Source organism: Alligator mississippiensis, chromosome 1 (genome assembly GCF_030867095.1).
Source record: "Alligator mississippiensis isolate rAllMis1 chromosome 1, rAllMis1, whole genome shotgun sequence".
Lineage (NCBI taxonomy): Eukaryota > Metazoa > Chordata > Crocodylia > Alligatoridae > Alligator > Alligator mississippiensis.
The window spans coordinates 171,399,342-171,414,469 of NC_081824.1; the positions used below are offsets into that span (position 1 = coordinate 171,399,342).

General features: G+C 47.5%; 1 protein-coding gene across 1 annotated transcript in view; it reads left to right on the forward strand.

Moving 5' to 3' along the window:
* The window catches only part of DNAH8 (dynein axonemal heavy chain 8), a 343,175-nt gene that overhangs the window by 10,953 nt on the left and 317,094 nt on the right, over positions 1–15,128 (forward strand). Inside the window, 5 exon segments of the mRNA XM_059716994.1 lie at positions 4,610–4,758; positions 7,670–7,859; positions 8,214–8,377; positions 9,477–9,653; positions 13,626–13,739. Of these exon segments, the coding sequence (XP_059572977.1) occupies positions 4,610–4,758; positions 7,670–7,859; positions 8,214–8,377; positions 9,477–9,653; positions 13,626–13,739 (794 nt within the window).

Here is a 15,128-nt window from a genome sequence, read left to right on the forward strand (position 1 = left end):
GGCAGCATGGAGGAGGAAGCTTCTTGACTCAGACCCAGAGGGAAAAGGAGTTGAGAAGGGAAATTTGTAGATTGGGAAATTAGTATCTTGATAATCATGAGTTTGGAATTAGGGACAAAGAAGAGAAACTGTGAGTAGGAGTTCTAGGATGAAGGTCTGGTTAGGAAAAGAGACAGGGATTAGAATATGGTGCAGGAGGTGGAAAATTGGGCAGGCACGATGATTTGGGTGGCTAGAAGAGAGGAAAGAGATGGATAATATGAGATGGAGAACAAGAATTGACTCTACAAGGGGGTTGAGAATAGTGAGTCAAGGTATGAAGGGAAGTTGGACTGGCTGTGCAAGTTTGAAGTATGGTGTCAAAGAGCACTGAGGTGCCCTGGTCCTAAAGAGGGGAAACTGCTAGGGAAGGAGCCCTAGCAGTAAGTGAGTAAGGAGCCCAGCTGTGGATTACCAGGGCAACAGGAGCTAGTCAGCTGACTGTAAGAGGCAGGGCCTGGCTCCCTTATAAACCCTAGGGGCTGAGGCCAGAGGCAGTTCCCTGCCAGCAACTAAGGAGGAAGGAGCTCTCTGTCGTGGAAGAGAGGAGAGGCCTGATGCGGGAGCAGCATCTGACATGGCTGCGAGATGAAGACTCCCCGGTAGGCTTGAATGTTGTTATGGCCAAGCGGCTTCCGTTTAAGTTATACCCGAAGGGCTTGTGTTTGTGTTGCAGTTTGTCACCGGTGGTTTGGGTGAGGCTACTAGGGGTTGGAGGAGGCCTCATAGGGGACCCACAGCAGTGTGGGAACCCCAGCGCCAGCAAGGGTGCAGCATTCAGGGTGCAAAGACCCTGGCCCCAGAGAGGGGCAGCTGAGAAACCCCAGAGAGGGGGCGTTGCTGAGAGTCCCCAGTATGGGCGTGGTGAGCCCCGGAGAAGGGGGCAGCATTGTGGTGAGCCCCAGAGAAGGGGGCAGCATTACGGAGAAGGCTCCAGGAGAGGGGGGGGGCAGCATTCTGGAGAGGCCCCAGGAGGGGCGGGGGCAGCATTCTGGAGAGGCCCCGGGGGGGGCAGCATTGTGGAGAGGCCCCGGGGGGGGGGCCAGCATTGTGGAAAAGCCCCGGGGGGGGGGCAGCATTGTGGAGAAGCCCCAGGCGGGGGGGGGCAGCATTGTGGAGAGGCCCCAGGCGGGGGGGGGCAGCATTGTGGAGAGGCCCCAGGCAGGGGGGGGGCAGCATTGTGGAGAGGCCCCAGGTGGGGGGGGGCGGGGCAGCATTGTGGAGAGGCCCCAGGCGGGGGAGGGGGCAGCATTGTGGAGAAGCCCCAGGGCGGGGACGGGGCAGCATTGTGGAGAAGCCCTGGGGTGGGGGGCAGCATTGTGGAGAAGCCCCAGCAGAGGGGGTGCGAAGAGAGACAGGGCCGCGGAGAGCCCGAGTGCCAGAGAGAAGGCACGGAGAGCCTGAGCACCAGAGAGGGTGTAGACCTAGATCTAACAACGTCTATTCCAGTTGCGAGGCTTGGGGCGTGGTAAAGGGGTGGTTGGAGCCACGCATAGCCCCTAAGGCTAGGATGCCCCTGGAGCACCGATTGTAGAGTGGGACCCACGAGGGGTCCGAGTAACCAGCGAGAAGTGACCAAGAGGGCGTAAAAGGCAGCCTCCCAAATATATGGTGTCATCAAAGACGTGGCAGGCGAGAATTTGAGGGTGCCCTTGGGCCAACTTGGCACAGGAAGGGGGTCTTGAGGAGATCACAGCCCTCCTGCAGGACCCCGCCGTGACATATGGGAAGGAGAGACTGGGAGTAAGTAAAGAGGTTTGGTTTTAGATGGGAAGCCCATGAGGGAAACTAGGACTAGCTGTTCAAAAAGACTCGGATGAGAAGCCTGAGGAATGGAGATTGGGACTGTATTGGCAAGGAGAAACAAGACAAGGAACTGGGTAATGGAAAAAACAAAATTGGAACAGGGAAAAATTGCTGAGAAGGGTGCAGTAGGTACCAAGCTTTAGGAAATAGGCAGAAGATGTATGTTAACCAGAGTGTACGCACATCAGAACCTGGAAAGGAATCCAAGATTTCCAAGTCTCACCATTCCTCTGCTGTTGTCGAAGATCTTTGAAACCCATTGGCCAGGTGTGCCTCACTCTTTACTGCTGGTCCACGTAGAGAATGGTAGCCTATTACCATAGTTACTCTTTTAACTCAAGTAACAGTCCTGTGCTATGGATCTCAAGATTTCATCCCTGCCAGTGAATAATGCGAGTCTTAATATGATAACACTGTAACGAGTGAGCATCCCGGGGCTGGTTGAATTGTTGGCATGCCCACTTGTTTCTGGGCTAACCACCCACCTACCTCGTCTGCCACGCCTTTATATCAATATAAAGTTGATAACAAGGTGGGAGGCTGCCCATTTACTTGCCTTGATGCCAAGGGCCTATACATGGTTCCGAACCTCCCCTTATACCTTGTCCCATGCCTTGCAGATAGCATCCATGGCCTAACACCCGGCCTATAATCCCATGCCCTCACACTGGGATCTGCACTCCAGTGCCTCACGTTGGGGCCCTCACACTGGGCTTACAATCCATGTGCCCTCACACTGGGCTCTCAGTCTCACTCATTTGGGGCTCCCAGCCCTTCCCTTTCCTTGGGCTCCCTGCCTGGCTTGGGACCCTCTTGGTCCCCTCATGCCCTCACCCTGGGGCCTCATCTCCTGCCCATCACTGGGCCTGAATCCCCTTGCCTGAGGAGCTTTACACCCAGCTCCTTCCTGGGCTCAGGGCCCCACCCCTTGGACCCTCATCCAGCTCCTTCATACACCTAAGGACTCACTGTGAGCCTGGGCTCTGCCTCAGGTCCCTTCACACAACCTGGGCCCTGCCTCAGGCCTCGCTGTGAGCCTGTGCCCTTGCTTTGTTTTTGGGTTGTGCTCCCCTTGCCTTTCCCCTCTATGGGACAACCCACAAGGCAGCAGGGGCTGTGCCTTTCTGGTACTCCATGCTCACCTTTCACTGGGGATGTACAGATGTGGCATTTTCAGGAGACTGCCCCGCCACCAGCAGTCCCACCACACTATCCAGCCCCAGCAGGGTGTAGTTTTAAGTCATGGCCCAGGTCCAGGAACCTCCAGTCATTCCCATAGTTCCTGCCCTGTACCTCCAAGTTGTTCTGAGCAGCAGGTCCAGCCAGGTGATGTTCTCCCCTTGTCTGCTAGCAACAAACTGTTGGCTGCGTGGCTCAGGGCCTGCTTTTATCACCAACAGCTGGGCCCTGTTCCCAATCAGGCAGTTGTGCCTGATTGGGAGTGTAGCCACCTGCAGGATGCTCTGCTGCTCCGTGCCCCTGTGAGTAACAGAGCACAATTTGTGCTGTTTTACAAACACATGATGGAATTTCCAGCTCCAGCCCCCCCACAGCTTACAAGCAACAGCAACTGCGCTCTTGGCCTTGTGGCACAGCCCCCCTGCACCGTGGGGTGCAAAGCGGCTCGGTCCCAGCTGCCAGGTATCGGCACAGCCTCTGCCACAGTGTGCTGCTGTGGCCTGACTCAGCGCAGTGCAGGGCCATGTGCTTTTGGGCAGCTTCAAGCTGTCACCTGGGGTTGGGTAGCATGAATATGGAGGGAATACTCAGCTGTGTGGATAAGGAGACTGTGAGATGTGATATTGATGAGTTGGCCTGGTGTAAGATCAATGGTGTTGTCAGGTGGATGTGATATTTGATGTTAGTGACATCAGGAACCTCCCTTTCAGTGTTCCTGAACAGAAGAAGGGACTCTCCAAAGTCATCCTGCTCCTTGTCTGTGGCAGGCCTGGAACCAAAGGGTCTTCCTGATCCTTCAGGTCTTATTTCCCTGAATCCTTTTTCAGCCTCAGCATTAACCCTGGAATCAACAGTGAAGTCATACTCTTAAGTCATTTATGCCTGCTAGAATCTGAGACAGTTGCCTGTATTAGGTCCAAAAAACCCTCCAAGTGTCCAATACTTTATTGGTCTTTTGGGCTTTGTTGTTTCATGTGTTCAGCACTTTGGCTTGATGTGACACTAGTTCCAGCCATGGCTGTGTCCCAAGGGGGCCGTTTTTAAAATCATGTGCTCATAGAAAGCCTGACTGCATTTACATGTGCAGAGTGAGCTGTATGTGTTCTTGTCACCCTAGGTGTCAAGGAGATCTGTTCCCTCTGCCTGTCTCCAGTTAGAAAACTCTTGTAGATGTGGCAGAAGATGCTGCTGCTGTTATTTTGAGTGTGTGCCACTGTTGGCACCCTCCAAAGGGTCCTTGACACATTTGCTATAGTAGAGACTGAGTTGTTTAGTTGGTCTGGGGTCGGGACCAGTCTTTCCCCATGTCACTACCCAGTTACCTCCAGTATTACTTACCACAGTATTACATGCCGCTCCAGGGGAGGTAGTGTCCATTTGGCCATTTCCATTGCTCGCTCTCGCTCTCGCTCTCTCTCTCTCTCTCTCTCTCTCTCTCTCTCTCTCTATATATATATGTATATATATATATATACACACACACATACATACATACACACACACACACACACACACATACCTATATTTGCCCACACACACACTTGGATTTTTAAAAAAATACTAATATGCTTTAATTTATTTTCAGAATGTGGTCGAACAATTCCAGGAGTTGTAAAAGGAACTAAAATTATGAGATTGTATGTCGATACCACACCAGACAAGTTCAAAGGACTCTGTTTATTCTTCACTCGTTATAAGAATGACATCCCTGTAAATGCAAAAACTATGCATGAGGTACTCTCTCATTTTTATGGTTCTTATATTGGTTATACCCAGAATTAAAGTTAGGATGTTTTATATTAGGTTCATGTTGTTATTGCATTATAATGTAGCACCTCATATTTTTTTCCTGACTGTTGATTCATAGCACAAAGTTCTCTATACTCTCCTTTTTGTGGGGGCAAACTTGAATACACACTCCTTGAATACTTTAGAAATGGGCATATTCCTAGCAAGCACAAGTGAGATACCCTTACGAAGGGGTTGCATATGCTACCAGCTACATTGATTTGCTCCTTATTTCCTTTCTTACTGTCTCTGAAGAAGTTAAAGTCACAATCAATATTAGAGATATCAAGGAAATCTCTAAGCTCAAGTACATGCAGCATGAAGAAAGCAAGGAGAGGAAGAGATTGCTTGACTCGTTCCTCCTTTACATCATTATGGGATGCCAAAAACAATTTTAGCCTTAGTAGATTGTGTAGAATCTACATTTCTATTGTACTCTTTTGATAGTAAAAATATATTGGCCTGATTTTCATCTACACTAAAGCCTCTTTATAGTACTCTAACAGTGTTAAGGGGCCTTAGCATAAATGAAAATCAAGTCTGTATAGGTTTATCTAGTAATTCATTGTGATTTCAGACTCTTAGGATAGGAAATCCATCTTTATTTTAAAACACTACTATGCATATTAGTACTAAACGAATAATAAATAGTAATATTTAAAAAGTAATACAATTTATACCATTAAAAAGTCTAGATTATTAGGTCTCAAAAGAAAGAAAGCACTGGTAGATAGTCAGATATAGTATAGGATCTTAACAGTGTGTGTAGTCCCAGTATTGACCACAAGTTTTATATTGGGAAAAATTTTGTAAGGGTAAGGGGTTAATTTAAAAATGGTGATTTGAAAGTCACCTAGAAATTTTGGAAAGGTTGGAGCACCCAGAGAGACTGAGGGCTATCCATAGAGACTGGTAATTGAATTATAGGGAGCCCTGCTCAGGACTAGTATTGAAGGATTGGACTGACTGGCAGCCCCATGATGAGTAGGGCAGAGTGTGGCAACTCAAGCCCCAGTCTGATAACCTGAGGGCAGCATCTTAAATTTATATTCATTTTAACATCAGGGTGTGGCAGACAAGGTATTTGGGTAATAGAGACCAGAGAGAGACAGGACTAGTGCAGACAAGCCACCTGCAGAGGTGGAGGGTCCTGTTCTAGGTGCCAGCAGCTAAAATTAGGCTACTTGTTCAGATATTAGCACAAATATTTGAGTGACACTTAAAATTGAAATGAATGGGTTTTGGCAAATGGCTAGTGTATTTTGAATGATTTAAATGGCTCTTTGCTCTACCAATGGGTCTCTTAAATAGTCTATACTATATTAAAAATGTACTGAATCATCAGAGAATAGTTTCTTATTGTCACGGCGGGGTCCTCGCGGAGGGCCGGGATCTCCTTGAGGCCCTCTCACCGCGCTACTTTGGCCCGAGGGCACCCTCCATTCTCGCCCGCCATGTCTTGATGGAATATGTAATAGGGAGGCTGCCTTGTGTTTCCTCGGGCCCGTAAGCTCCTGGACCCCTCGTGGGTCTCCCCGTACAATGGGCGCTACCCAAGCACCCCAGCCTTATGGGCTATGCGTGGCTCCTACCTCCCCTGATACCACGCCCCAAGCCTCGCAGATGTAATAGACGTTGTCCGGTCTGTCTCTCTCGTGCCCAGCCTCCCGCTGGGCCTCCCCTGAAGGTACGGTCCCGCTCAGGGACTCCCTAGCGGGCCCCGGTCCTATGGGCCAACCGCACGGGCACCCTCTCTGACCCTGGCTCCCCGCGCTGCTACTCCCTGTCTTCTCGGGGCAACCGCAGCGCCCTGCCTCAGTCTGAGGGGTGTTACCGCACTAGCCTGCGGCCGGGCTCGCTATGCCCGTCTCGGGCTCCTCGGTAATTGCCCTTCTCTCTAGGGCCCCTCAGTAATGGCGCTCCCCCCTCTTTGGGGTTCGCCATGCCCACACTGGGCTACTCAGTAATACCGCCCCTTTCCTGGGGCCGGGGTCTGTGTTCCCCCACACGCAATCCGGGGTCTAGGTCCCCGTCCGCAACCTACGGGTTACGCCCGCGACCCACTGGCCGTGCTCCTCGCCGCCAGTTGCTCACGCACTGGCGTGCGAGCTGCGCCTTCCCTGGCACTATGCAAATAATGCGCCCTCTTGGCGCTAGGGCACCCCACACTCTCTGGGGTCCCTATAATTGAGGCCTTCTCCAACCCCTACAGCCTCACCCAAGCCTCCAGGTGTAATAACAAAGTCAAACAAACTCACAAGCCCCTAGGCTGTAACACAAATGCAAGCTCAAGCCGTCTGGCTATAACTCAAACCCGAAGCCCCATGGCCATAACAACATTGCTCCATATGACCATGGTACTTGCTGCTAGGCTCCTTTCCACATCCTCACTCCCAGAGCTCCTGCCTCCCAGGCTGCTGGCAGAGAACTGCCAGCCTGGCCTCAGCCCTGAGCTTTATAAGGGCCAGGCCCTGCCTCCTACAGGCAGCTGGCTCTGCTTGGTTGCTCCGGCAACCTACAGCTGCAATCATTACCTGAGCAAGCCTCAGCTGGGCTCGTTATGTCAGGCCAGGGCGCGCTCACTCGCTCCCTGGCAGTTTCTCCTCTATAGGAGCAGGGGCACCGAGGTGCCCTGCGACACTTATCTGTTGTGTATGAGATAAAAATCAATAACACTGTTACATATTCTTATGTATGTCGGTATTTCAAAATAAACAACACCTTTCCTAAACAATGTTTTTGTTGTAATATTTTTAAATTTAAATTGATCTATATGCAAACCTTCCATGTTTTTAAAAAAAAGTGTTTCCAGGAAAATCTGTTGCATTGCTTATAATAATTGTGTTTTCTTTTACAGGAGATATATTTTTGTACATTGGATGCTACTGAAGGACTTCTACTTGGTGTTAGGAATATGCTATCAAAGATTTTTCTACCAGCTATTCTTGCAACAAACAATTGGGGTGCTTTAAATCAAACCAAACAGGGAACATATGAAAAACAGAATTTTACAGAAACCATTAACAGATATCTTTCATTTTTAGATGGTAAGAAACAGATTAAGTAAATCATTCCATTTAAGGGGTTACCTTTTAAAAGAAAGTGTCTTAAACATATTAAAGAAATATAATCCCATTCTACAAGGAAAATACAATGTACATACCAAAGTTGTTACTTGATAGGCTTCAGTTTGCATGGCATGACATTTTTAAGGAAGGAGCTAGCACAGTATTTATGATCACAATTTTCATTTTTTTTATTACTTTTTTGTGAGCCAAGTAAAATAATTATTTTGTAGCAGCAAAATTGATTATTGGTTTTATTTCTGAAATGAAGTGCTTTGGATTGCTAGAAACAAACAGGGTTTGAGCATATTCTTCATTTTAATTTTTTTATCGTAGGTGCTACAATAAGCATTAAAGGAACTGTTGAGTTAAAAAAAGTAGATTCTGTTGACTTTTCTAAACTCCAGTCCTTTGAGGAAGTCACAGCAGCAGCTGCTAATCCTGATACAGTGCATGAGCTAGAGGATGTGCTTATGATATGGTATAAGCAGATCGAACAAGTAAGTTATCTTAAAATGTATATCCCAACAGACAGAACCAATAAGTTCTTTAATAATCTGTATAGTCTTAAATCATCGTGGTATACAAAACAATAGGAAGGAGAGGAGAATAAGACAAGGGAACATACATATTTTACACATCCACACACCTACAGGCACATACTGATATTTGGTCTATAGAGACCAAATACCATCTCTGTTTATGGAAAGATGGCACTTCATGCCAGTTAATGATCTTCCCCCATTAAAGTCTGTCAAGCCTCACATTTCTGCAAGTTTTTATCAGTTGGCAATGTACTGTTGATACTCTTGCTAATTTCATCTGTGTTCTCTGAATCCACCGTGTCAAATGGACTGTCCAACAAAAGAAAAACATATAAAAAGTTTTGTTTCTAATTAAATAATTATCTTCCCCAGGTTTTTTTAAAAGTAATTAGTTAGCTTCACTGAAACTCAAACTCTTACCGAATCATGTAAATGCACGATTTAGCTCATCCCAGCTTACGGCAGCATTTAAGTGCTCGTTCCGTGTCTCATTGGCCGAAGTTTCAGTGTATGATAGTGTGATTGTTTGTTTGTTTGTTTGTTTTAAATAGAATTATTCTTTGAAATGCTGTATCCCATCTCTAAAGCAGGGGTGGCCAGTGTGCAGCATGTATGCCGTAAGTGGCTCAGAACCTCTGTGGGTAGCATGTGGCAGATGAGAGAAGGAGTAGGGAGCACAGCAGCAGACAAGGCAGGAAGCAGAAGCCAGAGTAAGAAATCAATCAGGGAAAACAGAGTGGGGAGCAGAAGCAGAGTAGCAGATCACACAGAGGAAGGAAATCAGAGTGGCACTTGGATAGTGCAGGACTAATTTGTGGTGTCCCTGTCAAAAAGGTTGATTCTCACTGCATCCTGAATGTCTTCAGCCCAGCTGTTTGTTATTTATGGATGGATATTTCTGGTATAAGAAATCAAATACATATGAGAACAGAGTTCATGTTTTATTTTTAAATTAGAAGTAGTATATCTATCACTGATAGTTATATACAATACGAAATATATAAACTAGAAATGCAATTTTTTTTTTTTTTACATTTAAAATTATTGGTTGTAGGTTTTGATTGAGAGTGAGCAGATGAGAAAAGAAGCTGATGATTCAGGGCCGCTGACTGAGCTAGAGCATTGGAAACGCATGTCTGCTAAATTTAATTTTATTATTGAACAGATCAAAGGACCAAGCTGCAAATGTGTCATAAATGTTTTAAATATTGCACATTCTAAACAATTGAAGGTAATTCTCCATTCTTTTCAACTCTACCTTGATTTGTTCAAGGCTGGGCTCTGTAGCCAAGGGGCTTGTGTGGTGAGCTAGGGATCAGAAGGTTAAGAGTTCAAAGCTGGGTGTATCTCCCTGAATTTCCCAGTTGGAAATGGTAGTCCTTGTGTTTGAGGAAACTTTTTTGACAAGCTCATTTGGTTAAAGTATGGTCCTAATAATATCAAGGTTGCAGGTTCAATCCCTGGTTGGGGTAAATGATCTCTATACAGTGGACAGTAAGCTGAATATGTGTCAACAGTGTGCCCTTGTTGCCAAGAAGGCTAACTGTATACCGGGCTGCATTAGTAGGAGCATTGCCAGCAGATCGAGGGAAGCGATTCTTTCCCTCCATTCAGCACTGGTGAGGCCACATGTGGAGTACTTTATCCAGTTTTGGGCCCCACACTACAGAAAAGATATGGACAAACTGGAGAGAGTCCAGTGAAAGGCAACAAAAATGGTTAGGAGGCTGGGGCACATGATTTAGGAGGAGAAGCTGAGGGAACTGGGTTTATTTAGTCTGCAGAATAGAAGACTGAGGGGGCATGTCTGCACATTCATTAATGTGCTATAATTACAGCTGCTACTGTGCATTAGTGCAGATAAACGCTTTTTAGGTGATGCTTAATGCCCATTGTACTAATTACTGTGTATTAGTACATTAGCATGGTTTTTGCATGACATGCTAATGCGCAGTAGAATTCGTCCAATGAGCATTAAGTGTTTCATGTAGAAGTGCCCAGGGGATATTTAATAGCAGCCTTTAACTACCTAGAGGATGGAGCTAGACTGTTTTCAGTTGTAGCAGGTGACAGAATAAGGAGACATGGTCTCAAGTTGCAGCAAGGGAAGTTTAGATTGGATATTATGAAAAACTAGGAGCATGGGGAACAAGCAGGATGAACTAGCGCTCCTGCTTCCACTAAACACCTATGACTTAGTGGGGCTAACAGAGACCTGGTAGGATTCATCCCATGACTGGGCGGTACATATTGAGGGCTATAGATTGTATAGAAAGGACAGGTCGGGGAAGAAAGGGGGGGGGTTGCACTTTGTCAGTGAGCAATACACATCAACCCTCATCAAGACAGAATCCGAGGTTGAGGAAGTAGAAGGATTGTGGGTTAGGCTACATGGGGGGCAAGGAGAAAGGGATTTGGTGGTAGGGGTCTGTTACAGACCCCCACACCGAGGGGAAGAAATAGATGCGGGGCTCCTGAGGCAACTCTCGGAGACCATAAAAGCTAAAGAGGCGGTAGTCATGGGGGACCTAAACTACCCGGACATCTGCTGGGAGACGCAGACAGCAAGGTCCCATCGCTCACGCAGGTTTCTAACTTGTGTACAGGACCTCCACCTGACACAGGAGGTGCATGGTCCCACTAGGGGGAATGCCATACTGGATCTGGTATTGGCAATGGGAGATGACATGATAGGGGACCTCCAGATCGGTAGCTATCTGGGAGACAGTGATCACCTTATAATAGAATTCAACATAAGACGGCGAGTGGGTAAGGTAACTAGTAGGGTGAAAGTGCTAGACTTTAGGAAAGCTGATCTCAATGCACTCAGGCGATTAGTCAAGGAAGCACTGCAGAGTAGGAGTTTTGATGGGATGGGTGCCCAAGTAGGGTGGCTGTGCCTAAAGGAAACGATCCTTTGGGCACAAAGCAAGACGATCCCCGAGCGAGGCAAAAGAGGGAAAGGGGCCAGGAGGCTTCCATGGCTGACCAGAGAAATCCAGGGCAGCCTAAGGGCCAAAAGGGGAGCACATAAAAAGTGGAAACAGGGTGAGATCACTAAAGATGAATATACCTCCTCTGCTCGTGCTTGTAGGGAGGCAGTTAGGCGGGCCAAAGCTACCATGGAGCTGAGGATGGCAGCCCAAGTAAAGGACAACAAGAAATTGTTTTTTAGATATATTGGGAGTAAAAGGAAGGCCCGGGGGGAATAGGACCGCTGCTAAATGGGCAGAAACAATTGGTGACAGATAGGGGGGACAAGGCTGAACTCCTCAACAAGTTCTTTGCCTCAGTGTTCCTAAGTGAGGGGCACGACAAGTCTCTCACTGGGGTTGTAGAGAGGCAGCAGCAAGGCGCCAGACTTCCATACGTAGATCCTGAGGTGGTGCAGAGTCACTTGGAAGAACTGGATGCCTTTAAATCGGCAGGCCCGGATGGGCTCCATCCGAGGGTGCTGAAGGCACTGGCCGACATCATTGCAGAGCCACTGGTGGGAATATTTGAATGCTCGTGGCGCACGGGCCAAGTCCCAGAGGACTGGAAAAGGGCTAACGTGGTCCCCATTTTCAAAAAGGGGAGGAAGGAGGACCCGGGCAACTATAGGCCGGTCAGTCTCACCTCCATCCTTGGTAAAGTATTTGAAAAAATTATCAAGGCTCACATTTGTGAGAGCCCGGCAGGGCAAATTATGCTGAGGGGAAACCAGCACGGGTTTGTGGCGGGCAGATCATGCCTGACCAACCTAGTCTCTTTCTATGACCAGGTTACGAAATGCCTGGACACAGGAGGAGGGGTGGATGTCGTATACTTAGACTTCAGGAAGGCCTTCGATACGGTATCCCACCCCATACTGGTGAACAAGTTAAGAGGCTGTGATGTGGATGACTGCACGGTCCGGTGGGTGGCGAATTGGCTAGAGGGTCGCACCCAAAGAATCGTGGTAGATGGGTCGGTCTCGACCTGGAAGGGTGTGGGCAGTGGGGTCCCGCAGGGTTCGGTCCTTGGACCGATACTCTTTAATGTCTTCATCAGCGACTTGGACGAGGGAGTGAAATGTACTCTGTCCAAGTTTGCAGATGACACAAAGCTATGGGGAGAAGTGGACACGCCGGAGGGCAGGGAACAGCTGCAAGCAGACCTGGACAGGTTGGACAAGTGGGCAGAAAACAACAGGATGCAGTTCAACAAGGAGAAATGCAAAGTGCTGCACCTAGGGAGGAAAAATGTCCAGCACACCTACAGCCTAGGGAATGACCTGCTGGGTGGCACAGAGGTGGAAAGGGATCTAGGAGTCCTAGTGGACTCCAAGATGAACATGAGCCGGCAGTGTGACGAAGCCATCAGAAAAGCCAATGGCACTTTATCGTGCATCAGCAGATGCATGACAAATAGGTCCAGGGAGGTGATACTTCCCCTCTATAGGGCGTTGGTCAGACCGCAGTTGGAGTACTGCGTGCAATTCTGGGCGCCACACTTCAAAAAGGATGCGGATAACCTGGAGAGGGTACAGCGAAGGGCAACTCGTATGGTCAAGGGCCTGCAGACCAAGCCCTACGAGGAGAGACTAGAGAAACTGGACCTTTTCAGCCTCCGCAAGAGAAGGTTGAGAGGCGACCTTGTAGCTGCCTATAAGTTCATCACGGGGGCACAGAAGGGAATTGGTGAGGATTTATTCACCAAGGCGCCCCCGGGGGTTACAAGAAACAATGGCCACAAGCTAGTAGAGAGCAGATTTAGACTGGACATAAGGAAGAACTTCTTCACAGTTCGAGTGGCCAAGGTCTGGAACGGGCTCCCAAGGGAGGTGGTGCTCTCCTCTACCCTGGGGGTCTTCAAGAGGAGGTTAGACGAGTATCTAGCTGGGGTCATCTAGACCCAGCACTCTTTCCTGCTTATGCAGGGGGTCGGACTTGATGATCTATTGAGGTCCCTTCCGACCCTAACATCTATGAATCTATGAACTTTCTCATTAGGAGGGTGGTGAAGCACTGAAACACGTTACCTAGAGAGGTGGTGGAATCTCAATCCTTGGAGGTGTCTAAAGCCTGACTTGACAAAACCCTGGCTGGAATGACCTAGTTGGGGATGGTCCTGCTTTGAGTAGGGGTTTGGATTAGATGACCTCCTGAAGTCCTTTCCAACCCTAACTTCTATGATTCTGTGATTCAAAACTTTTTTTTTTTTACTGTATTTCTCTGTTTAGATATGGAGAGAGTTGGATGCCAGAATCACAGATACAGCAAATGAATCAAAAGACAACGTGAGATATTTATACACGCTTGAAAAAGTTTGTCAGCCACTTTACAATTATGATCTGGTAATTCTATCCTTTGTGATTTTCAAGTATATAGTGTAAAATATAGAGGTGCACCAATATATCGGTCCATATCGAATCAACACCAATAAAAGGAAAATTGACATTATTGACAATTAGCTTTTTTTGGTAGTGATAAATGCTGCGTTCTGCTAGTTAATCTGTGGGGGGGGGAAAGGAGCATGGGGGAGGGAAGGGCCCCCCACCCAGTGCCACCACCGCTCGTTTCGCCCCTGCCAGCTCTGAGCGCAGCCCTGACCCAGTGTCTCTGCTGAGAAGAGGCTGGAGCAGACCCTGGCCCTGAGCCTGCAGCTGGCTGACCTCACCGCACGCACAAATCCAGGAGGCACATGCCCCCCATGCCTTCTCCAGGGGTGCACACTATGGCAGGGTGCTGCCCCCACTCCCCCACACCCTGTGGATGAGCTGTGGCTCTGTCTCACGCCCCGCCCCGCCCCAGTGAGGCAGTGCCTACTACCCCTGCCCCATTCTCTTCCTCACCATTAGGACCTTGATCTGCCTCCACCCACCCCTCCCATTCCCTTTTCCCCCACCACAGACTTACTGGCTGGACACTGCTCTCCAAGCTACTGGGCTGCATATCAGTTATTGGATTGGTATTGACAAATATGGCTAGTTAATAATCAATCAGCTATCGGTATCAGCCAAAAAAAAATCTTTATTGGTGCACCCCTAGTAAAATCTTCATGTAGAATGTGCAGAAAACAGTAAACTTTAAGACAGAAGCTTCTTTATGATGACTTCTACTTCAGAATATTTTTTCTAAATACTAATCTAGCTTTGAATTTTTAAACTATTGTTTTATTAGACTTGATTATACTTTACCTTCTTTGCCTATAAATTAAGCCTTATTTCAGCATGTTCCAACATTCAGCATGGGTCAACATAACCTTGCATTTGTATCTTGGCTTTGTTGTACATAAAGATCTATTTATTCATTAGAAGAAGTCAAAAGGATGAAGAAGAACAGAAAATGATATGATTAAACTGTCTCAGAACAGGAAAAAATCAGACTGAGAGGACTAGGGATCTCGTGTAGATACCAAATTAAATGTACTTGCCAGTAAAATGTTTTTTGGATAGTGACTGTTATAGTGAATGCCAGATTTCTTGCTGCTTTTGCAGCTTAGCGAATCTTTTTCCTCAGTCATTTTTTACAGACCATTAAGACAGCCCTTCAATTAGATACAACTTTCTTGTCTGGAGTAATCATTTCCATTAACATGAGCAAAGAAATACAAGCAATTTGGGAAGTTTCCTGGAGTTACATAAGAAAATCATGTTTAATTTGTGCCTTCAATAAGTTCAGCAATTAGACTTTCTCTTGGCTCTCACTACTAAGTAATCTTACTGAAATTCATTTCCTGTGCA